This window comes from Oncorhynchus kisutch, linkage group LG4 (assembly GCF_002021735.2).
Source record: "Oncorhynchus kisutch isolate 150728-3 linkage group LG4, Okis_V2, whole genome shotgun sequence".
Classification (NCBI taxonomy): domain Eukaryota; kingdom Metazoa; phylum Chordata; class Actinopteri; order Salmoniformes; family Salmonidae; genus Oncorhynchus; species Oncorhynchus kisutch.
The window spans coordinates 27002853-27030814 of NC_034177.2; the positions used below are offsets into that span (position 1 = coordinate 27002853).

Below are 27962 nucleotides of genomic sequence, written 5' to 3' on the forward strand. Positions count from 1 at the left end.
GATCACCCTAGGGTGTCAACACATACATTCTAAATGTGCTTCATGAGTAGTGAGTGACCCTAGGGTGTCAACACATACATTCTAAATGTGCTTCATGAGTAGTGAGTGACCCTAGGGTGTCAACACATACATTCTAAATGTGCTTCATGAGTAGTGAGTGACCCTAAGGTGTCAACACATACATTCTAAATGTGCTTCATGAGTAGTGAGTGACCCTAGGGTGTCAACACATACATTCTAAATGTGCTTCATGAGTAGTGAGTGACCCTAGGGTGTCAACACATACATTCTAAATGTGCTTCATGAGTAGTGAGTGACCCTAGGGTGTCAACACATACATTCTAAGTGATTTCAATGGGTCTTTCTCCATTCTGATTGTTATATAGTGTTCAATTCCTGCACTCATTTGAGATAATTTCCACTCTGCCACGTGGGGTTGCACTATATCTGCAAACAATCTAGGCCTTATTTTTAACCAAATGTTACTTCCGGCCCCGACAGAGATGGCCGCCTCGCTTCGCGTTCCTAGGAAACTATGCAGTTTTTTGTTTTTTTTACATGTTATTTCTTACATTGGTAGCCCAGGTCATCTTAGGTTTCATTACATACAGTCGAGAAGAACTACTGAACATAAGAGCAGCGTCAACTCACCATCAGTACGACCAAGAATATGACTTTCCCGGAGCGGATCCTGTGTTCTGCCTTTCACCCAGGACAACGGAATGGATCCCAGCCTGCGACCCAAAACAACGACCTCGTAAAAGAGGCAAATGAAGCGGTCTTCTGGTCAGGCTCCGGAGACGGGCACATCGCGCGCCACTCCCTAGCATACTACTCGCCAATGTCCAGTCTCTTGACAACAAGGTTGATGAAATCCGAGCAAGGGTAGCATTCCAGAGGGACATCAGGGACTGTAACGTTCTTTGCTTCACGGAAACATGGCTCACTCGAGAGACGCTATCGGAGTCGGTGCAGCCAGCTGGTTTCTCCACGCATCGCGCCGACAGAAACAAACATCTTTCTGGTAAGAAGAGGGGCGGGGGCGTATGCTTTATGGTTAACGAGACGTGGTGTGGTCACAACAACATACAGGAACTCAAGTCCTTCTGTTCACCTGATTTAGAATTCCTCACAATCAAATGTCGACCGCATTATCTACCAAGGGAATTCTCTTCGATTATAATCACAGCCGTATATATTCCCCCCCAAGCAGACACATCGATGGCTCTGAACAAACTTTATTTGACTCTTTGCAAACTGGAATCCATATATCCTGAGGCTGCATTCATTGTAGCTGGGGATTTTAACAAGGCTAATCTGAAAACAAGACTCCCTAAATTGTATCAGCATATCGATTGCACAACCAGGGCTGGTAAAACCTTGGATCATTGCTATTCTAACTTCCGCGATGCATATAAGGCCCTCCCCCGCCCTCCTTTCGGAAAAGCTGACCACGACTCCATTTTGTTGCTCCCTGCCATCAGACAGAAGCTAAAACAAGAAGCTCCCACGCTCAGGTCTGTTCAACGCTGGTCCGACCAATCTGATTCCACGCTCCAAGACTGCTTCCATCACGTGGACTGGGATATGTTTCGTATTGCGTCAGACAACAACATTGACGAATACGCTGATTCGGTGAGCGAGTTCATTAGAACGTGCGTTGAAGATGTCGTTCCCATAGCAACGATTAAAACATTCCCAAACCAGAAACCGTGGATTGATGGCAGCATTCGCGTGAAACTGAAAGCGCGAACCACTGCTTTTAATCAGGGCAAGGTGACCGGAAACATAACCGAATACAAACAGTGTAGCTATTCCCTCCGCAAGGCAATCAAACAAGCTAAGCGTCAGTATAGAGACAAAGTAGAATCGCAATTCAACGGCTCAGACACAAGAGGTATGTGGCAGGGTCTACAGTCAATCACGGATTACAAAAAGAAAACCAGCCCAGTCACGGACCAGGATGCCTTGCTCCCAGGCAGACTAAATAACTTTTTTGCCCGCTTTGAGGACAATACAGTGCCACTGACACGGCCCGCAACCAAAACATGCGGACTCTCCTTCACTGACGGCATCCCAGATGGCATCCCCAGCCGCGCCCTCAGAGCATGCGCAGACCAGCTGGCTGGTGTGTTTACGGACATATTCAATCGATCCCTATCCCAGTCTGCTGTTCCCACATGCTTCAAGAGGGCCACCATTGTTCCTGTTCCCAAGAAAGCTAAGGTAACTGAGCTAAACGACTACCGGCCCGTAGCACTCACTTCCGCCATCATGAAGTGCTTTGAGAGACTAGTCAAGGACCATATCACCTCCACCCTACCTGACACCCTAGACCCACTCCAATTTGCTTACCGCCCCAATAGGTCCACAGACGACGCAATCTCAACCACACTGCCCTAACCCATCTGGACAAGAGGAATACCTATGTGAGAATGCTGTTCATCGACTACAGCTCAGCATTTAACACCATAGTACCCCCCAAACTCGTCATCAAGCTTGAGACCCTGGGTCTCGACCCCGCCCTGTGCAACTGGATACTGGACTTCCTGACGGGCCGCCCCCAGGTGGTGAGGGTAGGTAACAACATCTCCACCCCGCTGATCCTCAACACTGGGGCCCCACAAGGGTGCGTTCTGAACTGCGTGGCCACGGACGCCTCCAACTCAATCATCAAGTTTGCGGACGACACAACAGTGGTAGGCTTGATTACCAACAACGACGAGACGGCTTACAGGGAGTGTGGTGTCAGGAAAATAACCTCACATTCAACGTCAACAAAACTAAGGAGATGATTGTGGACTTCAGGAAACAGTAGAGGGAACACCCCACTATCCACATCGATGGAACAGTAGTGGAGAGGGTAGTAAGTTTTAAGTTCCTCGGCGTACACATCACAGACAAACTGAATTGGTCCACCCACACAGACAGCATCGTGAAGAAGGCGCAGCAGCGCCTCTTCAACCTCAGGAGGCTGAAGTAATTCGTAAGGCTCTCCAGAGGGTAGTGAGGTCTGCACAACACATCACCGGGGGCAAACTACCTGCCTTCCAGGACACCTACACCACCCGATGTCACAGGAAGGCCATAAAGATCATCAAGGACAACAACCACCCGAGCCACTGCCTGTTCACCCCGCTATCATCCAGAAGGCGAGGTCAGTACAGGTGCATCAAAGCTGGGACCGAGAGACTGAAAAACAGCTTCTATCTCAAGGCCATCAGACTGTTAAACAGCCACCACTAACATTGAGTGGCTGCTGCCAACACAATGACTCAACTCCAGCCACTTTAATAATGGGAATTGATGGGAATTGATGTAAAATATATCACTAGCCACTTTAAACAATGCTACTTAATATAATGTTTACATATCCTACATTATTTATCTCATATGTATACTTATATACTGTATTCTATATAATCTACTGCATCTTTATGTAATACATGTATCACTAGCCACTTTAAACTATGCCACTTTGTTTACATACTCATCTCATATGTATATACTGTACTCGATACCATCTACTGCATCTTGCCTATGCCGCTCTGTACCATCACTCATTCATATATCTTTATGTACATATTCTTTATCCCTTTACACTTGTGTGTATAAGGTAGTTTTGGAATTGTTAGCTAGATTACTTGTTGGTTATTACTGCATTGTCGGACCTAGAAGCACAAGCATTTCGCTACACTCGCATTAACATCTGCTAACCATGTGTATGTGACAAATAAAATTTTATTTTATTTGATTTGACTTGTGATTTAGAGCAAAACACTTGGGTGAACTGTTGGAATCATGGAAATATAATGATTATTTTAATTCTATAGTTAGAATATAATAGTGAGCACTTTGAATACAGTATTGTTTGACATGACAACAAATTAAAATGCCAGGGAGGAGTTATTGTGACAGAGTAGGAACCAAAGTGTTGATAAGTGTTTCCTAGGGGATCCTATAATCTTTGGCTACATTGAATGTTTACTCTTAGCTACTTCATGTAGCTAACATATTCTTGCTTTGTGTATTCCTCTTTGATTTAGAAGATACTGTTGCACAAACAACATGCTGATTTAAGCCTACACCATCACTGGTATCATCAGGCTGTATAGCTAATTACGTTTGCTCTGACATTTATTAGCTAGCTAGCGAATAGCATTAGGGGCAGGATGTAGGCCCAACTTGCTAAGAAAAGACAAACTAGCTGTTTGCAGATGTTGCTAAGAAACAAACAAATAGTCAATTTATATTAAGAAGCAAAGTAAAAACAGCATCGTTGTCATCAACATTGTTGCATGTGCTGCATTGACCATGCAGATTGAACTCAATTGTTTTGTGGTCAAAGAACAACAAATGTGCTTCTTGAGGGGGCGGGGCTAGGTCTGTGTGAAAAGTGGCATGGAGAGAGATTAGGAACATTTTACATCTGGCTAGAAATGATTAAGGAAATTATTTCTCAACAGAGAACAAATGTCCTCATGTATGCTACCTATATCCCCCCAATAGAATCCCCATACTTTAACAATGACAGCTTCTCCCTCCTAGAGGGGGAGAGCAAAAATGTCCAAGCTCAGGGACATGTGGCGAACTAAATGCCAGAACTGGACAAGAACCCAACACCCTCAGCACACAGTGGGACAAACACCTACCTGGAGGTGAGAGCATTCCCTCCCGCATATGCCCCTCTAGACAGAACTACGACAACATAACCAACAAAAACGGGTCACAACTTCTGCAGATCTGTGAGACGCTGGGTATGTACATAGTCAATGGTAGGCTTCGAGGGGACTCTTATGGTAGGTACACCTATAGCGCATCGCTTGGCAGTAGTACTGTAGACTAATTTATCACTGACCTCAACCCAGTCTCTTAGAGCGTTCACAGTCAGTCCACTAACACCCCTATCAGATTACAGCAAAAACACACTCTACTTGAACAGAGCCACGCTCAATCACGAGGGATCAAAGCCAAAGGAACTGAATAATATTAAGAAATTAATTTAAGACAAAAGGTTTCACTGTAATAGTGAATGTGTAAACTTGGTAGTAGAAAACCTAAACAGTATTTGACCTCTCAGCTTACCTATCAAATAAAAAAAATGAAGCAGACAACCTATGAAAATGAACAACACTGACAAATGGTTTGATGAAGAATGCATAAACCTAAGAAATTGAGAAACCTATCCTACCAAAAACATAGAGACCCAGAAAACCTGAGCCTACACCTTCACTATGGTGAATCACTAAAACAATACAGAAATACATTACGGAAAAAGATGAACAGCACGTGAGAAATCAATTCACTTCTGGTCAAATTGGAAAACTCGAAACAAACAACAACACAAATAGTTATCAAAAACTGAGATGTATGGATAAACCACTAATCTAATCTTTTTGGCTCAATAACAAAGAACAATTTCTCATGTGGGATAGCTTTCATTTCTCAGAACAAGAATAGACTGAAAAGTTTCAGAAGAAAGTTATTTGTTTCTGGCCATTTGGAGCATGTAATCGAACCCACAAATGCTGATTTTGTATTTATTTTTTATTTCACCTTTATTTAACCAGGTAGGTTAGTTGAGAACAAGTTCTCATTTGCAACTGCGACCTGGCCAAGATAAAGCATAGCAGTGTGAACAGACAACAACACAGAGTTACACATGGAGTAAACGATAAACAATAAACAAGTAAAATAACATAGTAGAAAAAAAAGAATCTATATACATTGTGTGTAAAAGGCATGAGGAGGTAGGCAATGAATAGGCCTTAGGAGTGAATATTTACAATTTAGCAGATTAACGCTGGAGTGATAAATGATCAGATGAACATGTGCAGGTAGAAATACTGGTGTGCAAAAGAGCAGAAAAGTAAATAAATATAAACAGTATGGGGATGAGGTAGGTAAATTGGGTGGGCTATTTACCGATAGACTATGTACAGCTGCAGCGATCGGTTAGCTGCTCAGATAGCAGATGTTTAAAGTTGTTGAGGGAGATAAAAGTCTCCAACTTCAGAGATTTTTGCAATTAGTTCCAGTCGCAGGCAGCAGAGAACTGGAAGGAAAGGCGGTTTTGGCTTTAGGGATGATCAGTGAGATACACCTGCTGGAGCGCGTGCTACGGGTGGGTGTTGCCATCGTGACCAGTGAACTGAGATAAGGCGGAGCTTTACCTAGCATAGACTTGTAGATGACCTGGAGCCAGTGGGTCTGGCGACGAACATGTAGCGAGGGCCAGCCGACTAGAGCATACAGGTCGCAGTGGTGGGTGGTATAAGGTGCTTTAGTAACAAAACGGATGGCACTGTGATAAACTGCATCCAGTTTGCTGAGTAGAGTATTGGAAGATATTTTGTAGATGACATTGCCGAAGTTGAGGATCGGTGGGATAGTCAGTTTTACTAGGGTAAGTTTGGCGGCGTGAGTGAAGGAGGCTTTGTTGCGAAATAGAAAGCCGACTCTAGATTTGATTTTGGATTGGAGATGTTTGATATGAGTCTGGAAGGAGAGTTTGCAGTCTAGCCAGACAACTAGGTACTTATAGATGTCCACATATTCTAGGTCGGAACCATCCAGGGTGGTGATGCTAGTCGGGCGTGCGGGTGCAGGCAGCGAACGGTTGAAAAGCATGCATTTGGTTTTTACTAGCGTTTAAGAGCAGTTGAAGGCCACGGAAGGAGTGTTGTATGGCATTGAAGCTCGTTTGGAGGTTAGATAGCACAGTGTCCAAGGAAGGGCCAGAAGTATAGAGGATGGTGTCGTCTGCATAGAGGTGGATCAGGGAATCGCCCACAGCAAGAGCAACATCATTGATATATACAGAGAAAAGAGTCGGCCCGAGAATTGAACCCTGTGGTACCCCCATAGAGACTGCCAGAGGACCGGACAACATGCCCTCCGATTTGACACACTGAACTCTGTCTGCAAAGTAGTTGGTGAACCAGGCAAGGCAGTCATTAGAAAAACCGAGACTACTGAGTCTGCCGATAAGAATAAGGTGATTGACAGAGTCGAAAGCCTTGGCCAGGTCGATGAAGACAGCTGCACAGTACTGTCTTTTATCGATGGTGGTTATGATATCGTTTAGTACCTTGAGCGTGGCTGAGGTGCACCCGTGACCGGCTCGGAAACCGGATTGCACAGCGGAGAAGGTATGGTGGGATTCGAGATGGTCAGTGATCTGTTTGTTGACTTGGCTTTCGAAGACCTTAGATAGGCAGGGCAGGATGGATATAGGTCTGTAACAGTTTGGGTCTAGAGTGTCACCCAGGCTGGTAATAGGGGTTGGGACAATGGCGGCGGACAGTTTCAGAAATAGAGGGTCCAGATTGTCAGGCCCAGCTGATTTGTATGGGTCCAGGTTTTGCAGCTCTTTCAGAACATCTGCTATCTGGATTTGGGTAAAGGAGAAGCTGGGGAGGCGTGGGCGAGTAGCTGCGGAGGGGGGGGGGGGCTGTTGGCCGAGGTTGGAGTAGCCAGGAGGAAGGCATGGCCAGCCGTTGAGAAATGCTTGTTGAAGTTTTCGATTATCACGGATTTATCGGTGGTGACCGTGTTACCTAGCCTCAGTGCAGTGGGCAGCTGGGAGGAGCTCTTGTTCTCCATGGATTTATCGGTGGTGACCGTGTTACCTAGCCTCAGTGCAGTGGGCAGCTGGGAGGAGGTGCTCTTGTTCTCCATGGATTTATCGGTGGTGACCGTGTTACCTAGCCTCAGTGCAGTGGGCAGCTGGGAGGAGGTGCTCTTGTTCTCCATGGACTTTACAGTGTCCCAGAACTTTTGGGAGTTAGAGCTACAGGATGCAAATTTCTGCTTGAAAAAGTTGACTGCGTGTATTGGTTCCTGACTTCCCTGAACAGTTGCATAATCGCGGGGACTATTCGATGCTATTGCAGTTCGCCACAGGACTGATGCTCCAGATACAAAACTAGTCTAAAGAAGGCCAGTTGTATTGCCTCTTTAATCAGGACAACAGTTCTCAGCTGTGCTAACATAATTGCAAAAGGGTTTCTAATGATCAATTAGCCTTTTAAAATTAGCCTTTTACACAACGTGCCATTGGAACACAGGAGTGATGGTTGCTGATAATGGGCCTCTGTACGCCTATGTAGATATTCCATTAAAAAATCCAGCTACAATAGTAATTTACAACATTAACAATGCCTACACTGTATTTCTGATCTATTTTATTTTATTTTATTTTAATGTACCAAAAAAAAGGCTTTTCTTTCAAAAAGAAGGACTTCTAAGTGACCCCAAACTTTTGAACTGTAGTGTATGTTTCCCATGTCAATAAAGCCCCTTAAATGGAATTGAGAGCGGAGAGAGATGACCCAAGTAGCAAAGTAAACTATAAAATGGACGTTACACACGGCGTATCACATTTAACAAACTAAACATTCAAATACCGGTATAGAAGGTAAAGTAAAAACCCAAACCGTTCCGTGCATCAATACCGGTATAGAAGGTAAAGTAAAAACCCAAACCGTTACGTGCATCAATACCGGTATAGAAGTTAAAGTAAAAACCCAAACCGTTCCGTGCATCAATACCGGTATAGAAGTTAAAGTAAAAACCCAAACCGTTCCGTGCATCAATACCGGTATTTCGTAAAATACAGTATACCGCCCAGCCCTACATCCACATCATATTCACACAGCAATATAATTTACACAATATATGAACCAGCACAAACAAAAAGCTCATTTCCCCTCTGGAAGTTCAACTTGTATCCCCAAATCCAATAAACATGATGAGAATATAGGTTACAGCCTCCTGTGCCTCCTTGAATTTACGGTTTCATTATTCCAAGGTAGCACACTTTCCTCTCCAACCTCTCTGTATCTCTCCTTTCTGTCCATCACTGATATGTTCTCTCCTTTTCTGTTTTCCTCTCCCAGTTGACCATTCCTCTTATCTGTATTTGCCGTACCTTTCTCCCCCATTGGGATGTATTGTTTAACCTCAAATAGGAGCTGCCAATGCAAATTTCAGCCGGCTGTAAGAGGGGGATTTCCATAAAGGACTGGGAATGGTCTGTTGCAGTCTAGTCTCATACAGTGTCATAGTCTCAGTACCAGCTACAGCAAGTGCTCTATGAAATTAAGTGTGAATCTCTGTTTACTTTGGAACAGAAAGCGCACAATCCAATGAGGAGTAAGCAGCAGAAAGTGTGTTTATTCCTCTGCCATGACACAATTGACATTTTCTATCCAACTGGATATCAGTGTGCTCTTCAATGAAATACTATCTCTCCAGTGTCTTCCAGCCAAACCTCCCTTGAAATATCTACTGGAGTTCATGAAACCAACATCCATATTTTCCACCAGTAACTAATATGATGAATAAAATCCCAAGGGAAGTCTTGGGGATTTGAGGTCTGGTATTTTATGTAGTATGTCACAAAAATGTAGTTGCTCTGTGGCTCTGCAACCCAGTGGTGTTCTGTAGAAATGAGGTTCTGTGCTGTTAGGATTAGGCTGGGTCATCTGGGGTCTGTTCAAGTGGTGTAGAGGTGGAGTGCAGAGGGAAGGGGGCTCTCTCTTTGGTATGGGGGACTCATATCTGTCCCTCACTACTTTGGCTCCCTGCCAGTAACATCCTCCCCCTCCCACACACCATCCCCCCTCTTCCCTCACTCTCCTCCCTCCTCTCCTACCCCTCCTCTTCATAATCCAGTTTGAGTGCTCTGCCTGGCAACACTTCTCAGCAACAAGCCTGCTGTCGGCTGCTTCCCTTACATAGCAGGTAATTAATGTTGCAGGTTAGGATAATTCGGTTATGGTTAGGAAAAGGGTTATGGTTAGCTAAAATGCCCAAAAATGCAACTTTTGACATCAATTTGACGTGACTCACAGACAGCGGGTAGAAACGAGGAAGATCAGAAAGTAGAGGACTTTAAGAGAAGAACAGAGAGAACAGAGATAATTAAGTGTCCTGTGGTACACCACAGTGGCATGGTAGGGCTGGAGGTGGGGGTGTGCCACACATGGTTACAACTTATCTGATGGGTACCTCTGGTAAAGTTGAAAGTTGATGTGGTAAAACGCAGCACTGCTTCAGTGAAGCTGATGGGTGGTGAGCTCTGTAGCACAAAATGGCTGCCATGCATGTTTTTGTTGGGAGCTATGATATGCTTGTTCATGGGTATTCTTTCAGTATCGGCTGATGGTTTTAGTTGATAAGATGAACACTGTATTATTAACTGGGAATCTTCAAATGGGTTATTTTGGTCCCTTGGGGGAGAAGACACACACTACCATGTAAATAGCATTCTAATGAATATGCACATTGTGAATAAATGGGTCACAAATGAAGGGCATCCACGTGTCCATACATCACTGAGGACATATCCAGAGCCATTCAGAGAGAGAGACAGAGAAGAGACGACTGTCATGTGGGCTACCTTCAGACATATACAACTCAATGAGTTATACAACGTTTTCATAAAGCAGACTGGGATAAAACAACCCAATCTAATCTGTACGATAACATAATCATGCCAGACATTGGCATATCAAAGTCTACATGGTGTGTCTTGAGTTCCATGTAAATGTGAAATAAATGTGTTTCATAAACATATTGTTGATTGAAAGAAAATGGAATGCGATACTATGGGCTTAAGCTACCCACCTCCTTTGAGAAGCTGACCCACTCGCCACAATCATTGTCTCGCTCTCCTGCTCCGGTGTCATGGTGTATCGCTGGAGCTCTCCATACTAGTCCTCATGATGACTTACTGAACCACCACACTCACAAAGACAGCTGCCTTTAAATGTCTGATGATTTGCACTTAATCAATGCAGCATTCATTCATTGATGATTCAGATTGGGTTAGCTGGGATGGGAAAGGGGGATACCTAGTCAGTTGTACAACTGAAAACATTCAACTGAAATGTGTCTTCCGCATTTAACCCTCTGAATCAGAGAGGTGTGGGGGGCTGCCTTAATCAACATCCACGTCGTCGGCGCCCGGGGTACAGTGACTCACAGACAGCACTGCCTTGCTCAGGGGCAGAACAACAGATTTTTACCTTGTCAGCTTGGGGATTCAATCCAGCAACCTTTCGGTTACTGGCCCAACCCAATGCTCCTACCCACCAGGCTACCTGCCGTCCCAGGATAGGGTGGATGAGACGATGGACACACCTGGTGGTTGTTCTCTCTCTGACATTTTGAGAGCTCACTAAAGTGTCATGAGAGCGAGCACCACAGGCTCCTAAATAAACTACATAATAGCTGATAGCTGATGGTAAATTCTCTCTAGGTCTTTCTCTCGCCCTCTTTCTTTCTCTCCCTCTCTCTCTCTTTCTCTCCCTCTCTCTCTCATTTTGAGAGTTCACTGAAGTGTCATGAGACGGATAATATCTCTGACTGACACACAAACACACACTGTTTAAGAAAATCCCAAGTGATGTTAACTCAAGCTCTCAAGATCTCCCTCCAAAACCTACATGATTGTGTGTATGTGCACATATAAATACAAAATAAGTGTTTGATACCAATTCATATTTGTTGAATATGACTACAGTCACATGGACATAAATGAATGGAGTGAGTGGATGATGTTTATGTATGTGTGATCCACAAACAGGAGCATCGTTTGAACAGAGTAATGAGAGTTGTATTCATCCTGCAGCACCCGGCCCTCCTGTAGGTGCCTCCTGTAGGTGCCTCCTGTAAGGGGCGGTAGAGGTAGAGCAGTACTCACTATTGGGCGGAGTCATTGAGCTGGTATTCTCGGGCGCGGCTGAAGCACTCCTGGATGCCGGAGTCGGACCACAGGTGGATCATAGCCCCCAGGAGCTCAGGAGAGTATGGCTCGGTGTCCTCCATACGACTCACCACGTCACACACCAGCTTAGCATCAGCCTGAGGAGGGAGAGGAACAACAGGTACATCACAGCCCCTACAGTACAACCTATACACACAAGCCTGTAGAGAGGAAAAGGCAAAGCACTCACATTAAGGATTCATACCACAGAATAAAACCAGAGAGGTATTTCCTATGCAGAGATAAAAAATACTCCTAAAATTACAGTGTAAATAGAAAATAGATGCAGTTGAAGTCAGAAGTTTACATATACTTTAGCCAAATACATTTAAACTCAGTTTTTTCACAATTCCTGACATTTAATCCTAGTAACAATTCACCGTCTTAGGTCAGTTAGCATCACCACTTTATTTTAAGAATGTGAAATGTCCGAATAATAGTAGAGAGAATGATTTATTTCAGCTTTTATTTCCTTCATCACATTCCCAGTGGATCAGAAGTTTACATACACTCAATTATTATTTCGTAGTATGCCTTTACATTTTTTAACTTGGGTCATACGTTTCGGGTAGCCTTTCACAAGCTTCCCACAATAAGTTGGGTGAATTTTGGCCCATTCCTGACAGAGCTGGTGTAACTGAGTCAGGTTTGTTGGTGTCCTTGCTCACACAAGCTTTTTCAGTTCTACCCACACATTTTCTATAGGATTGAGGTCAGGGCTTTGTGATGGCCACTCCAATACGTTGACTTTGTTGTCCTTAAGCCATTTGACACACCTTTGGAAGTATGCTTGGGGTCATTGTACATTTGGAAGACCCATTTGCAACCAAGCTTTAACTTCCTGATGTTTTGAGATGTTCAAATCAAATCAAATTTATTTATATAGCCCTTCGTACATCAGCTGATATCTCAAAGTGCTGTACAGATACCCAGCCTAAAACCCCAAACAGCAAGCAATGCAGGTGTAGAAGCACGGTGGCTGAACGGTGGCTAGGAAGAAACCTAGAGAAGTTGTTGCTTCAATATATCCACATAAATTACCTCCCTCATGACGCCATCTATTTTGTGAAGTGCACCAGTCCCTCCTGTAGCAAAGCACCCCCACAACATGATGCTGCCACCCCTGTGCTTCATGGTTGGGATGGTGGTGTTCGGCTTGCAAGCCTCCCCCTTTTTCTTCCAAACATAACGATTGTCATTATGGCCAAACAGTTCTATGTTTGTTTCATCAGACCAGAGGATATTTCTCAGAAAAGTACAATCTTTGTCCCCATGTGCAATTGCAAACCGTAGTCTGGCTTTTTTATGTCGGTTTTAGAGCAGTGGCTTCTTCCTTGCTGAGCAGCCTTTCAGGTCATGTCAATATAGGACTGTTTTACTGTGGACATAGATACTCTTGTACCTGTTTCCTCCAGCACCTTCACAAGGTCCTTTGCTGTTGTTCTGGGATTGATTTGCACTTTTCGCACCAAAGTACGTTCATCTCCAGGAGACAGAACGTGTCTCCATCCTGAGCGGTATGACGGCTGTGTGGTCCCATGGTGTTTATACTTGCGTAATATTGTTTGTACAGATGAAGGTGGCACCTTCAGGCGTTTGGAAATTGCTCCCAAGGATGAACCAGACTTGTGGAGGTCTTGGCTGATTTATTTTGATTTTCCCATGATGTCAAGCAAAGAGGCACTGAGTTTGAAGGTAGGCCTTGAAATACATCCACAGGTACACCTCCAATTGACTCAAATAATGTCAATTAGCCTATCAGGAGCTTCTAAAGCCATGACATAATTTTCTGGAATTTTCCAAGCTGTTTAAAGGCACAGTCAACTTAGCATACGTAAACTTCTGACCCACTGGAATTGTGATACAGTGCATTATAAGTGAAATAATCTGTCTGTAAACAATTGTTGGAATCACTTGTGTCATGCACAAAGTAGATGTCCTAACCAACTTGCTAAAACTATAGTTTGTCAAGTGGAGTAGTTGAAATACGAGTTTTAATGACTCCAACCTAAGTGTATGCAAACTTCTGACTTCAACTGTACATCCAATCTAGGCACTGAAATGAAATAACTGTTTTCATTCCACTAGTGTCAACAAATGCAAGGGTCACAGTAGAGGAGCATCCTGGAAGTAGTGACCAAACACTAGTCACGATGCCCCGAACTACACACGGGTTCTGGGAGAGCTGAGAGTGTGTTAGCCCTTACTGCCAACTCTCCACTGTCTGGCCAGAGAGGCCTGCAAACAGTAACTCAGTTACAGGCTGGGCATCCTGTGTGTGTGTGTGTGTGTGTGTGCCCCACTACTCTGCCTCTCTCCTCTGCAGCTGCTAATCCCACCCGCTTCCTGTGGGCTCGGACCCCTATTCCACACTAAAACCTGACACACACACACACACACACGACACAGATATAAAGGACACATGAAATAAAAATAAAAAATAGAGACACTGAGACAGTGGTCCTCTGTAGCTTAGTTGGTAGCGCATGGCGTTTGCTATACCAGGATAGTGAGGTCGATTCCTGGGACCACCCATACTTAAAAAGTGTCTGCTAAACAGCATAAACAATATATACAGTGAGAGGGTCACCACGACAATAGAGTGCAGCTGTAATCTCTGTTCCTCTCTGAGGATAGAGTGAGAGAAGGCTGGAGGAGGGCAGACACTTTTTCCTCAAAGGCTTGAGATCAGAACCCAGTGGTTTCTCTGTAGTGAGTATTGGGGTGTGATAACATGGGAGTATAGGGAGTCATTGACCTGTATGCCCTCTCTGAGTGACCATGTGCAGTTGACACTAGAGGTCGACCGATTAATCGGAATGGCCGATTAATTAGGGCCGGTTTCAAGTTTTCATAACAAACAAACATATTTTACATGGCACACATTTTTACATGGCACATGCATGGCACATATTGCATATTGGCACATATTACTTTCTTCTCCAACACTTAGTTTTTGCATTATTTAAACCAAATTGAACATGTTTCATTATTTATTTGAGGCTAAATTGATTTTATTGATGTATCATATGAAGTTAAAATAAGTGTTCATTCAGTATTGTTGTAATTGTCATTATTACAAATACATTTTTTTAATCGTTATCGGCTTTTTGGGTCCTCCAATAATCGGTATCGGCGTTGAAAAATCAGAATCGGTCGACCTCTAGTTGACACCAACCATAGTACTTGACTAACAGGCTCTAGTCTGTCCTGTGACATGCTCTCCAGCCTGTCTGCAACTCACAGCACCAATCAGGAGCGTAGTTACCAACAGAGCAAAGGTCATGGGGCATCACTAAGAAAAAAAGAAAACCCTCCTCAGCTTCTGTTTCACCACCTGCTCCTGCTCTGAAGCTGATCAATACCCAGTCATTGATAATGATCTACACACTGGATACACATGTTGTGTGCACACACACACACACCCACCTTCTAGCTGCAATCTCCTCTATAATGGTAGAGAGGATGAGGCAAGAGGATGTTACAGAAAAAAAAGATGGTGGGAGAAATGGCTCTTTCTCTCTTTTTCACTTCCTCTAATCTCCTCACTTGCTTAACACTTCCCCTCCTTACGTCATTTCACCAATGTCCTTCAGTCCTCTTTATGTAGCGATCCAAAGTTACACTCAAACACAAAGCCATGCAGTGTCTGCAGCCAAGGCACTGAAAAGAGTGTTTTGTTCCTTTAAGCAGGAGAGCCAGGCAGCTTAGCTTTGACAAAGCCCAGCATTTTAGGGTCAGACTCCCTCAGCAGTCCTAACCTGGGGGAGAGAGGCTAGGCCAGCCAACTGAGCAGGGAGAGGGAGGAACACTTCAACCTAAATCAGCACAAAAACAAGTGTGAGAAATGGAAGATAGTGTTGATAGCAGAGAGAGAACTGAGAATCAGGTTGGAATCTGTGATCTCCGTAGATTCTCTATGCTATACAGTGTTATCCCTGGTGGGAGAGAGAGACTGCATTGTTCACATCGGCATGAGAGCACTGGAGACATCTGGAGCCCAGCACAGGACAGGAACTGCTATCACCAATTAAAGTCTGACACTAAAATACCTCTCACTGTGAGATGAACTGAGACTAGGAAACCAAGAAGCTGCTGTTGTAGCTTAAATGATTATACCACCTGTATTACCATATTACCTATTCCAAGATGGCTGCTCAAATAAAGCTTGCCAATATACATTCAGTGTCTGAGAGCATCAAAACTGTGATGTATCATGGGTAAATTGTGACTGACTGATCAACAAATAATATTGATGAGTTATTTATGATGCAAGGTGATTTGACTCACCTTTAAAGTTGACTGCAATGTTGAAAGCCCCCAGGCTTTCGACAGATCAACATGGTGATTGATGACAGAGTTGGGTAAAATGTTTGAGATTGGACAGGGGAGACTCTCTCTCCTCCTTCCTAGTAAGCCTAACCTTTAAGTACAGGCCCTGTGAACTCTGTAGGTCGCACCTGTCACGCCCGCGTCTTAGTATTTTGTGTTTTCTTTATTATTTTGGTCAGGCCAGGGTGTGACATGGGTTATTTATGTGGTGTGTTTTGTCTTGGGGTTTTTGTAGGTTATGGGATTGTGGTATAGTAGAGTTGTCTAGGTAAGTATATGGTTGCCTAGAGTGGTTCTCAATCAGAGGCAGGTGTTTATCGTTGTCTCTGATTGGGAACCATATTTAGGCAGCCATATTCTTTGAGTGTTTCGTGGGGGATTGTTCCTGTCTCTGTGTTTGTTTGCACCAGATAGGGCTGGTTTGGGTTTTCACGGTTTTTGTATATTGTTCGTTTTATCATCTTCATTAAAGATGTATAAAGATAACCACGCTTCATTTTGGTCCGATCCCTGCTACACCTCCTCTTCAGAGGATGAAGAAAACCTTAACAGCACCTCTTCCACTATAGACAGTCTCAACAGTCAAAACAAAAACAAACCCACGCATGGCCTGAGAGGAACCAACTGCACTGACCCCTGACTGATATCAGCCTGAGTGGGCATTTATCCACATTCCTTACCCCAATCCTAAATGGATGTTTTCCAAAGTGAAGAGAAGAAATGTGAATAGCCCAATACAGGGAAAGGCTGATAGCACCTTCAAGCATAAACCTCATCCCACCTTTGCAGCATGGAAAGTCCAGAAATGTAAAATTCTGGACTGTGAACTGTGGCGCATTATAAACTCCATGGGCCCAGTCTAGTCAAGATAGCCTGCATTGATTTAGTGTTAAGCAGTGGAGGCTGCTGAGAGGAGAACGGCTCATAATAAAGCTGGAATGGAGTGGTATCAAACACAAACACGTGATTTCCATGTGGTTGATGCCATTCCATTGACTCCATTCTAGCCATTATTATGAGCTGTCCTCCCCTCAGCAGCCTCCACTGGTGTTGAGGCAGCGACAGAGGCAACCTTTCCTTCCTAACTAGGGCAGGGCCATCAGAGACGATCTACTTACTGCTGAGATACTGTATATATGGTCCCTGGTCCCTTCCTGAGCCTGGCTGCTACCTGCACCCTGCCTGCCTCCTGGTCTTGTGTGGGCCCACATCAAACAGGTGCCTCCCTGCTTACCCTTCTCACCCAGCACCACTACACGCCAGCACCAGCACAGATTAGGATTAAAACAAGGCCGCAAAGTGCCTGTTTATTGGTATGATGATAATCCCTTCTCAGACTGTGTCATTACGATGCCTCGTGTCCTACTGTACTCCCATTCTAAGCTACTGCTACCTTGTTATCTTCAAAAATAAACCTTTTGACCACAGCTAAAAACAGAGGATTAGAATAGGGATGGGGATAAAGGGGTGCAGGTTAAACATAGTTTAGGATATGTTTATTAGGCTACATGCAGTACTATACTAGCCTGGTCCCAGATCTGTTATGTTTGGCATAACAAGGACCATACTGTATGACTTGGCTATACAGCACAAAGAGATCTGTGATCAGGCTAGTAGGCTAGTACTTTACCCCTGGGTTACATAACTTCCTGTTCCACTGTAACAGTATGTGTGGTGTGTGAGCTGAACAGCACTCCATTCCATTGATGATCCTGAGAGGATGTACAGTAATTATGGATGTGATGCTGTGATGACTGTGTGTGTGTATTTGTGCTTGGACACGGATCACTGGGCCTCATGGCCCTACACAAGGAGCTCCTCAGAGGAGAGATGCTACTCTGATTACAGCAGAACCACAGCAGAGGCTGTTAAAACCCCTGGAGCCTCCATTATTGGCCTGTAACAGATAAGGAAAATATTTATCACTTCAGTTTACGTCTCTCTCTTTACCACATGTTGTGTCCTGTACTGTACAGTAACTATACAAACAGATGATTGGTCTGTGGACAAACCGTCATGACACATTACAATTACAATTAGACAGTGGGCTAATCAGAGCCAGAGAGATAGAGGGGTCAGCTATGGGCCATAGACAGGCTGGGAGCCTCTAAACCTAGAACATGCAGGAAACAGACAGACAGACACATACGCTTGGCAGGTCAAATGGCTGCTTCCTCTGCCTCTCCCAGGAGAGACCAGTGGCCTGATTCAATTTCCTGAGACCAAGCTCTGATACTACTGTTATTTACATAAACCTCTCCTTTCTCTTTCTCTGTCTTTTCCCTTTATTCCCCTCTCTGTGCTTGTGAATTTGGCCCCACAGCTGGAGTGTGAGGCCAATGAATGGATGTCTTTCTGTGAGCAGCACACACAGTTGAATTAGCCTTGGAGGAAAAGGTCAAAGATCAATGCTCAATAGCATTAGCTGTCCTGGGGCACAAAATGGGCCCCAAAATGGGCATTCTTCAGGAAGCTCCATATGAAAACAAAACTGCATTCGGTATCAACATCTATGATAATCACCTGGCCACACATAACTGTAGAGCATAATCCAGCAGAGAAGAACGTAGCTGAAGGTAAACCAGCATGAAGCCAGAGAAAGGCCACTCTGATTAATAGCTCTGCGTGGAAATCCTATAGCCAGCATATTCAATAGAAAAGAACACAGTACATTAGAATACGGGTCATTCCATGTCATTTCAGCAAGCCATGACACCCACCATCTCAGATTGTTCTGAAATCGTTTCTGTAGTTAGAAACCGATAAGATTAGCATTCCTGCCACATTTGAAATACAAATTGGCAATTTTAATTGATAGGATTCATATAATATTCAATAAATATATTCCCTAACTTTAGATTTGGACCAAAGGTTTTTTCTAACAATGAGTAAGGCGAGGAATCCAAAGAAATGGTCAAAAGTCCCCCACGGACTGATGAACCCATATACAGATAAGCATATGTTGGTCACAGTAGGGGCATGGCCACCATGGGGAACTCTGTTCACAATGTTGACATCAGCCAACCACACACCCACACATAATGCCATACATACAATCAGCATGTCAATTGCACGATTGCACAATTGCAAGATGTGGCATTATGTTGTGTGACAAAATTGCACATTTTAGAGTGGTCTTCTATTGTCCCCAGCACAAGGTGCACTTGTGTAATGATCATGCTGTTTAATCAGTTTCTTGATATGCCACACCTGTCAGGTGGATGGATTATATTGGAAAATATAAATGCTCACTAACAGGGATGTAAACAGATTTGCACAAAGAAATGTAGAGAAATACGCTTTTTGTGCATATGGAAAATTTCTGGGATCTTTTATTTCAGCACATGAAACATGGGATCCGAAATGATTTTCCAATCGTTTCTTTCGGAACAGAACCATCAATGTTTTTGTTCCGTTCAACTGTTCCGACCAGCCAAATAAAGTTCTGAACCGGTTCGATCCCCCCCCAAAAGGTCAATTTTGCTTGACATTAAATGACTCCACCAATCAGTGCAGATAGAGCAGCGTTCTATGGAGCGGACAAGCTATAGTTGTTTACAAGCATTGGACAAACAGAAGTGTAGGGTGCAAGATGCGACTGAAATTGTGTGGGTGGGGAGAGAGTGAGAGAAAGTGGTGGAGGAGGCTTTTCTTGAAGCGCTGGGCATCTTGTTATGACAAGCATTATCTGAATTAAAGCCACACAATTATACCTAAGGAGGAGCGGCTTCTATGAAGGAACTTTGAATGTCTGAGCTTCGGAGAGTTGAGTTAACATTGGACCAGAGCTAGCTAGCTAGCTAACAAGCTTGTGTGTGCAGAGTGGCACCAGAATTGAAATATAAACACGTCTTACCTTTTTGTAGTTAATAAATCCAATGTGAAAGTGATAACCATAGTATCCTTAACTAGTTAATCCATTCTTCTCTAATGAAAAATCTCTCTCCCTAATTTCTGAATGGTGTTTGTAATGTCAGTAGGCGACAGTAACCTATGCTTCAGAGCGGGAGGAGCAGGTAGCCTACACATGCACACACACTGGTAAATATTTCCAGCTGGCAGGCAGACACTGGAATAAGTTCCTGAGTGACAGAGTGAGGGCTTTAAATAGACCTTCTCGCTTTTTGGGGGCTGGAAAAAAATGCCCGGAGCATAAAAGAACGGTTCCCATGATTTTAAATAACTGTTCTGTTCTGGAACAGTATAGATCACTTTTGTTTCCGGTTCTGATTTTCAAAATATTTGTTATTTTTCTGGTTTGAATAATATTGCAGGAGTGCTAATCTTATGTTTCCAAAAACAGAAACAATTTCAAAACAATCTGAGATGGTGGGTGTAGAAATCCTCTTTCTTGTGTTTTTTATAGGTGGAATGACCTATACAGTATCTACAGTTATGCTCAAAGCACACAATACTGTACCATCCATGTTGAAGAGGAGGTTTGTCCTTGTCTCTGTATGAACACTATATATTCAAAAGTATGTGGACACCCCTTCAAAACAGTGGATTCCGCTATTTCAGCCACACCCGTTGCTGACAGGTGTATAAAATCGAACACACAGCCATGCAATCTGTGTGACAAGCGTCGGCTGGAGTGGTGTAAAGCTCGCCGCCATTGGACTCTGGAGCAGTGGAAACTCGTTCTCTGGAGAAATGAATTAAGCTTCACCATCTGGCACTCTGACATACGAATCTGGGTTTGGCGGTAGCCTGAAGAACGCTACCTGCAAGAATACATAGTGCCAAATGTAAAGTTTGGTAGAGGAAGAATAATGGCCTGGGGCTGTTATCCATGGTTTGGGCTACGCCCCTTCGTTCCAGTGAAGGGAAACCTTAACAGCATACAATGACATTCTAGAAGATTCTCTGCTTCCAACTTTGTGGCAACAGTTTGGAGAAGGCCCGTTCCTGTTTCAGCATGACAATGCGCCTGTGCACAAAGAGAGGTCCATACAGAAATGGTTTGTCGAGATCGGTGTGGAAGAACTTGACTGACCTGCACAGAGCCATGACTTCAACCCCATCGAACACCTTTGGGATGAATTGGAACGCCGACTGCGAGCCAGGCCTAATCGCCCAACATCAGTGCCCGACCTCACTAATGCTCTTGTGGCTGAATGGAAGCAAGTCCCCGCAGCAAAGTTGCAACATCTAGTGGAAAACCTTCCTAGAAGAGTGGTGTTATCGCAGCAATGGGGGGACCAACTCCATATTAATGCCCATGACTTTGGAATGAGATGTTCGATGAGCAGGTGTCCACATACTTTTGGTCATGTATGTATGTATGGTGATAATGACATCACAGTAGGCTGTGTCCACTGAGACATGACTGGAATTCTGAAACAATACCAAGTGGCCTCCTTCATTCTCCATTTCTTCACCTTTCTCCCTCTATCGCTCTCTCTCTCTTCATCTCTATCCCTCATGTCCTTCTTCACATGTCCCTTCTGCTTTCTTTCTTCACCCCTCCCTTTCCATGTGTGTTTTTTTCCATTTACCTCTCACCTCTTTCATCATCTTTGGATAGACCAGATTGTTATGTCATCACACTCCACGGGGCACTTCTGATTCACAGATAGGCATAGAGCCTTTTCTAAACGGACACTGAATTGAAACTCAGATATTTACTACCCCCCCTCGCTGCTGCCAGCCCTCCTCTTCACTTCATTATCGTGTCTCTCTTTCTCTGTCACTGGCTCACAGGTTCCACCCTCCCTGCCTTCCTCTTCACTCCTCCGCATCATGTGACAGTCAGCTACAGTTGCCATGGTTACCAGGCCCTTCCTGGGGAATGCAATCTTGGGTCTCTCTCTCTGTCTCTCTTGTCTTTCTCTCCCTCTCTCTCTAAATTATTGATCTGATAGAATATTTAACTGGTATTCTGCTTTCTTGCTGAATGGTCCAGTTGTGGCCTAATGGCTGCCAGCCAGGCCTTAAAGGCCCTGCCGTGTGGTAGGGTACTACGCGTTGTGGCTCAGCCTCTGTTGCCACACTAAGTGGAGCCCATTGGCCATGCCTACCATGGATGCCACTCATCTCACATACACAGAGCTGAGCTCCAGAGCTCCAGAGCCACTGCCAGCCCCGACCCCCACATTGCCTCACCATTAACCAGCCAGGGGTGGCTCCTTCTCCTGCCTCCCGCTGCTACGTCACCCAGCACAGGGAATACACACACTCCGCACACCATGTCCAAAAGGACATGTGGTGATGATACCTGTCTGCGTTGTGAGAAATTCCTGTGCATGCCTACGATAACAGGTATATATATCAAAGAGTGTCTCTAGCTAATTCAGGCACAATATGATGTAGGGTTAGTAAAATGAGACACAGAAGCTAAATGGTGGATAGAAACACATGAGCCAAATTAGTCTTCCATATGCCAGATGTTCACAATCAGAGCAATCCAGAAGCCAATATGACTGCAGACTGTTTTAGTGAAACATATCAAAAGAAACATTAAGTTCATATTCAAACAGACCAGAACAAAACTAGAAACATCCTCAATGAAACGTCACAAGGCCAGGTGATGTGCTGTTTTGTTTTCTGTTTCCATACTAACGTTAACCAAACGTTCATTCCACCATGCATGTCATGTCTTGTTTCACTTATGTACCTAGAGTTTGAACCTCTACTGTCGGATCTATGTCTCTTTCTCTCTGTAATAATAGAATCAGGGACATTATCCTCATTGTCAGAGACCTACAGTACATTACTGAGTGGCTGGAAACTAGATCTGGATCTGGGTCACACTGCCATGCTGCCTGCTCTGCTGCCTGCTCTGCTGCCTGCTCTGCTGCTAGCTCCCTGACCGATGAGATGCCACAGAGAAACTTGTGGAACTCTGGACTTTTAGAGTTAAAGAGCGCTCCACTCTGCTCTGCTTGTCTGAGTCTCTCCACTCCACTGCTGTCTCCAAAAACATCAGCCCGGCCCGCTCCTCCCCACTTCTCTCTGCTCTGCTTCACCCCTCTGAAACACACCTCAGGGAGACTCCGCCCTTTTAGGTGTCAATCTTTCTCGCCATTCTGCACAGGCAATAGGCTATGTGGTTAGTATTACACCTACTAGTAGGCAGGTAGCTACATGGCTTCAGTAGGTCTGCTGGATGCACCATGAACATTACCAGAGGATCTCAGCTATCTCACTCCTCACTCTCTGTCTAGGCGCAGGGCCACAGTATGCAGGATATACAGGAAAAACACCACATCCTTTCTGTTGCACCCCCATACGGAACTATCCCCAACCCTTAAAACCCCACCACTCTCAGGTGTCCCAGAGAAATTTGAAGGGGGAAATCAAATTAAGCCTGCGAATAACAAACAACATGGGCGTTGGCTCATTGCTATGGCAGGCTGGCCAGTAATTAGACAGGCCTGTGTACCCAGCCAGGTGGAAATGACGTGCCCACAGGTGGGGGTGGAGTTGGCCCACAGTGGCGCCCGCCTGGCAGGACCCCCGGGACACCACATAGGGAGGGGTAATTAGACAGAGTGCAACAGGATCCATATCTTCTCCTGTCTTAACGTTACTGCTTTGTCATCATCCTGACCTATAACTTTTCATTTCATACTCAGGTTGTAGTAGTAGTGGTGGTCCATTAGTGAAGTAGGGGGTGAGAGACGAGTGCAACAATGGAGAAGGGATGTGTTCCCATATTCTCTCTATGTACAGTATGTAAGTATTGAGGTACCGATCACAGAGGATAAACCAATTCCACCCCTTAAACCACTCCAAATAGCACCAACAGTATCCCCCCACTTAAGCCTCTGAGAGAGATGGTGTTATATAGGGAGAAGGAAAAAGGAAAAAAAGCAGAGAAAATGTAAAAAGAAAGAAAGTCCGAGCGCTATTCAGAGCCATCCCGGCCAATGAAAGGCTGAGATCACATAGATGTACTGTTCCTGTTCCTCTTCAAGTGTCCGATGAGCTGTGTCTCTGTGGCAACCGCCTGTTTCCTAGCAGTACAGCACAGCTTATGGAAAAATGAATGAAAATCCACCCTGAGAGAGCGGGAAGGGAAGAGAGGCCAGAAAACAAGATGTCCACAGTGTTACCGACAAACCAGGAAAAACAAGCTGGTGCTCCCTCTGTGTGGCGAGAGGAACATAATCACACCCAAGACTAACAAACCATCAGTAGCCAGTAGTAGTGGAAGAGAGGACTGGACACACAGCACACTTAAACTGGCACACACACACATACACACACAGACAGCAGAGACAATTGCTGCTCATCAGCTAAATATACATCTCAGCTCTGAATGCATTAGTTTGATAGCTGTAAGATAAGAATTAGATTCTTATTTTCTCAGTTTGTTAGGTGAAAAAGTACACACAGTACCCTTACAGTAAGAATGCTAATGCGTCTATAAAACACTGAGAAAAGTAGTCACTCAAACCACCATTGTCCCAAGTGCTCTGTCTGTAACCCACACACAAACACACTAAAACACACATGCATATCTCAAATCAAATCAAAGTTTGTATGCATACCTGTGTGTGTGTGTGTGTGTGTGTGTGTGTATGTGTGTGTGTGTGTGTGTGTGTGCGTGTGTGTGTGCGTGTGTGTGTGTGTGTGTGCAAGCAGTGTATTCCTGCTGTCTTTGCGAAGCTCTCAGGCAGACAATTAAATACAGTATAAGTGGTTATTGCCACAACCACCCATCTCCCACACCTAGCCTAGGCTACAGCTGCCTTTTCTGGAAGTAGCATTAGCCACACTCTGGCAGTCAATCACCAGTTGAACTGGAACATACTGTTGGGACCAGGGGAAACAGGACAGGATAGGACGTCTCCACTGGACATCATCCATCTACTACTTTTAGCTACTACTGCTAATAGCCTACTGCTACTGTTACATCTGCCCCTGCCACACCCTCTACTTCTCATCCTGTGTCTCCCTAATCTGCCCCCACTCCCCCAGTGCTCTCTCCCTCTCTGTGTGGGTGTATCTGATTGTGTGAGTGGAGACAGATGTGCTGGAGTCAGAGCAGATCCCCACCAGCTGCAACTTGTTCCATAATCAAGACCTCTACAAATACTCAGCCCTGCCACTTCCACGCTGCCAGATCGTAGCCTCTGTTCAGTCAGTCTGCATTTCAAGTCGTTTGTTCCTGCATAGATCTTGTTATCCTGTGGTGCCTGTTTTCCCTAGCCTGACCCTGCTTTTCTCTCCACTGCAGTTCCGTCCACTCTGACTCTGGTCCCTGTCTCCAGTCCCTCGTCTCGTCAGTCCTGCTTCCTAGCCCTGGAACCCCGCTTTACTGCTTCCTTGGATTCCGCTCTGGACCTGCTTCCCCTACCCGTACTCCCCTCGCCCCGGCCGCAGCCTCAGTTCCTGGTTCTCTGTTACCTGCCTGAGCTCCCCCTGGCTCCCCCCACTTGCAATAAATACCTTGGTAAACTTATCCCTGTCTCCTTGTCTGAGTCTGCACTTGGGTTCACCAGCTACTATTACTACTATTACTAGTATTAATATTACTACTACTGCTAATAGACGATTACTACTACGACAACTGCTACTACTACTACTACTACTAATAGCCTACTAATAGCCTACTACTAGTACTACTATTACTTTGACTACTGCTAATAGCCTACTACAACTATTATTACTACTACTAATAATAGGCTACTACTACTACTATTACTACTACTACTACTACTACTACTACCATTACTACTACCACGACTAATAGTGCTACTAATAGCCTACTACTTTTACTACTACTACTACTAGCCTACCACTTTTACTACCACGAACTACTCGAGGTGCTAATACCCTACTACTACTACTACTACTACTGCTAATATCCTACAACTCCTACTACTACTACTATGACTACAACTAACTACTCCTGCTAATAGCCTACTACAACTATGACTATGACTACTACTACTACTAACTTCTAGTGCTAATATCCTACTACTACTACTACTGCTGCTACTACTACTACAACAACTACTACCGCTACTAATAGTCTACTACTTTTACTACTACTACTACTACTACGGGCCTACAACTTTTACTACTATTACGACTACTACTAATTACTAGTGGTGCTAATAGCCTACTACTAACACTGATAATATCCTACAACTACTACTACAACTAACTACTACTGCTAATAGCCTACAACAACTATGACTATACATACGACTACTACTAACTACTACTGCTAATATCCTACTACCACTACCACTAATATTCTACTATTACTATTACTACTGCTTATAACTTATTTCTACTACTACTACTACTATAGTATTAGTAATCATAGTTGTATGAGGGAGGAGGATGTCTTCCCTATAACACACAGCATTGAGATTGCCTGCAATGACAACAAGCTCAGTTCGATGATGCTGTGACACACCGCCCCAGACCATCATGGACCCTCCACCTCCAAATTGATCCCGCTCCAGAGTACAGGCCTTGTGTAACGCTCATTCCTTCGACGATAAACGCGAATCCGACCATAACCCCTGGAGACAAAACCGCGACTCGTCAGTGAAGAGCACTTTTGCCAGTCCTGTCTGGTCCAGCGACGGTGTGTTTGTGCCCATAGGCAGCATTGTTGCCGGTGATGTCTGGTGAGGACCTGCCTTACTCCCTGTAGCGCTGTCTTAGGCGTCTCACAGTATGAACATTGCAATTTCTTGCCCTGGCCACATCTGCAGTCCTCATGCCTCCTTGCAGCATGCCTAAGGCACATTCACGCAGATGAGCAAGGACCCTGGGCATCTTTCTTTTGGTGTTTTTCCAGAGTCAGTAGAAAGGCCTCTTAGTTGTCCTAAGTTTTCATAACTGTGACCTTAATTGCCTACCGTCTGTAAGCTGTTAGTGTCTTAACGAATGTTCCACAGGTGCATGTTCATGAATTGTTTATGGTTCATTGAACAAGCATGGGAAACGGTGTTTAAACCCTTTACAATGAAGATCTGTGAAGTTATTGGGATTTTTTACAAATTATCTTTGAAAGACAGGGTCCTGAAAAAGGGACTTTTCTAGTTTACTACGACTACTACTAATAATAACCTACTACTATTACTACTGCTAATAGCATACAACTATTTACTACTACTACTATTACTACTACTACTAGCCAACTACTAATAGCATACTACTACTACTACTATGACTACTACTATTAGCTTACTAATACTAATATCCTACAACTACAACAACAACTACTACTAGCCTACTGCTACTACTAATAGCATACTACTACTACTAACACTACTACTACTACTACTACTACTACTACTACTAATAGCATACTACTACTACTACTACTACTAACACTACCACTACTACTACTAGCCTACTACTACTACTTCTACTACTAATAGCATACTACTACTGCTACTGCTACTACTACTACTACTACTACTACTACTACTACTACTACTACTACTACTACTACTACTAGCCTACTACTGCTACTTCTACTACTAATAGCATACTACTACTACTACTACCACTACTACTACTTCTACTACTACTAGCATACTACTACTACTAGCCTACTACTACTACTTCTACTACTAATAGCATATTACTACTACTACTACTACTACTACTAATACTACTACTAGCCTACTATTACTACTAATAGCATACTACTACTACTAGCCTACTACTACGTCTACTACTAATAGCATACTACTACTACTAGCCTACTACTACTACGTCTACTACTAATAGCATACTACTACTACTAACACTACTACTACTACTGCAACTACTAGCCTACTACTACTAATTGCATACTACTACTAACACTACTACTACTACTACTAGCCTACTACTACTACTAATAGCATACTACTACTACTAACACTACTACTACTACTAC

At 44.1% G+C, this 27962-nt stretch overlaps 1 protein-coding gene across 2 annotated transcripts in view; it reads right to left on the reverse strand.

Annotated features, from left to right (window-relative positions):
* The window catches only part of LOC109889322 (guanine nucleotide-binding protein G(o) subunit alpha), a 157746-nt gene that overhangs the window by 19663 nt on the left and 110121 nt on the right, over positions 1 to 27962 (reverse strand). For both annotated transcript variants that reach the window (XM_031822732.1, XM_020480678.2), the window contains exon 4: positions 11711 to 11871. In XM_031822732.1, the coding sequence (XP_031678592.1) occupies positions 11711 to 11871 (161 nt within the window). The remainder of the gene's footprint in view (positions 1 to 11710; positions 11872 to 27962) is intronic.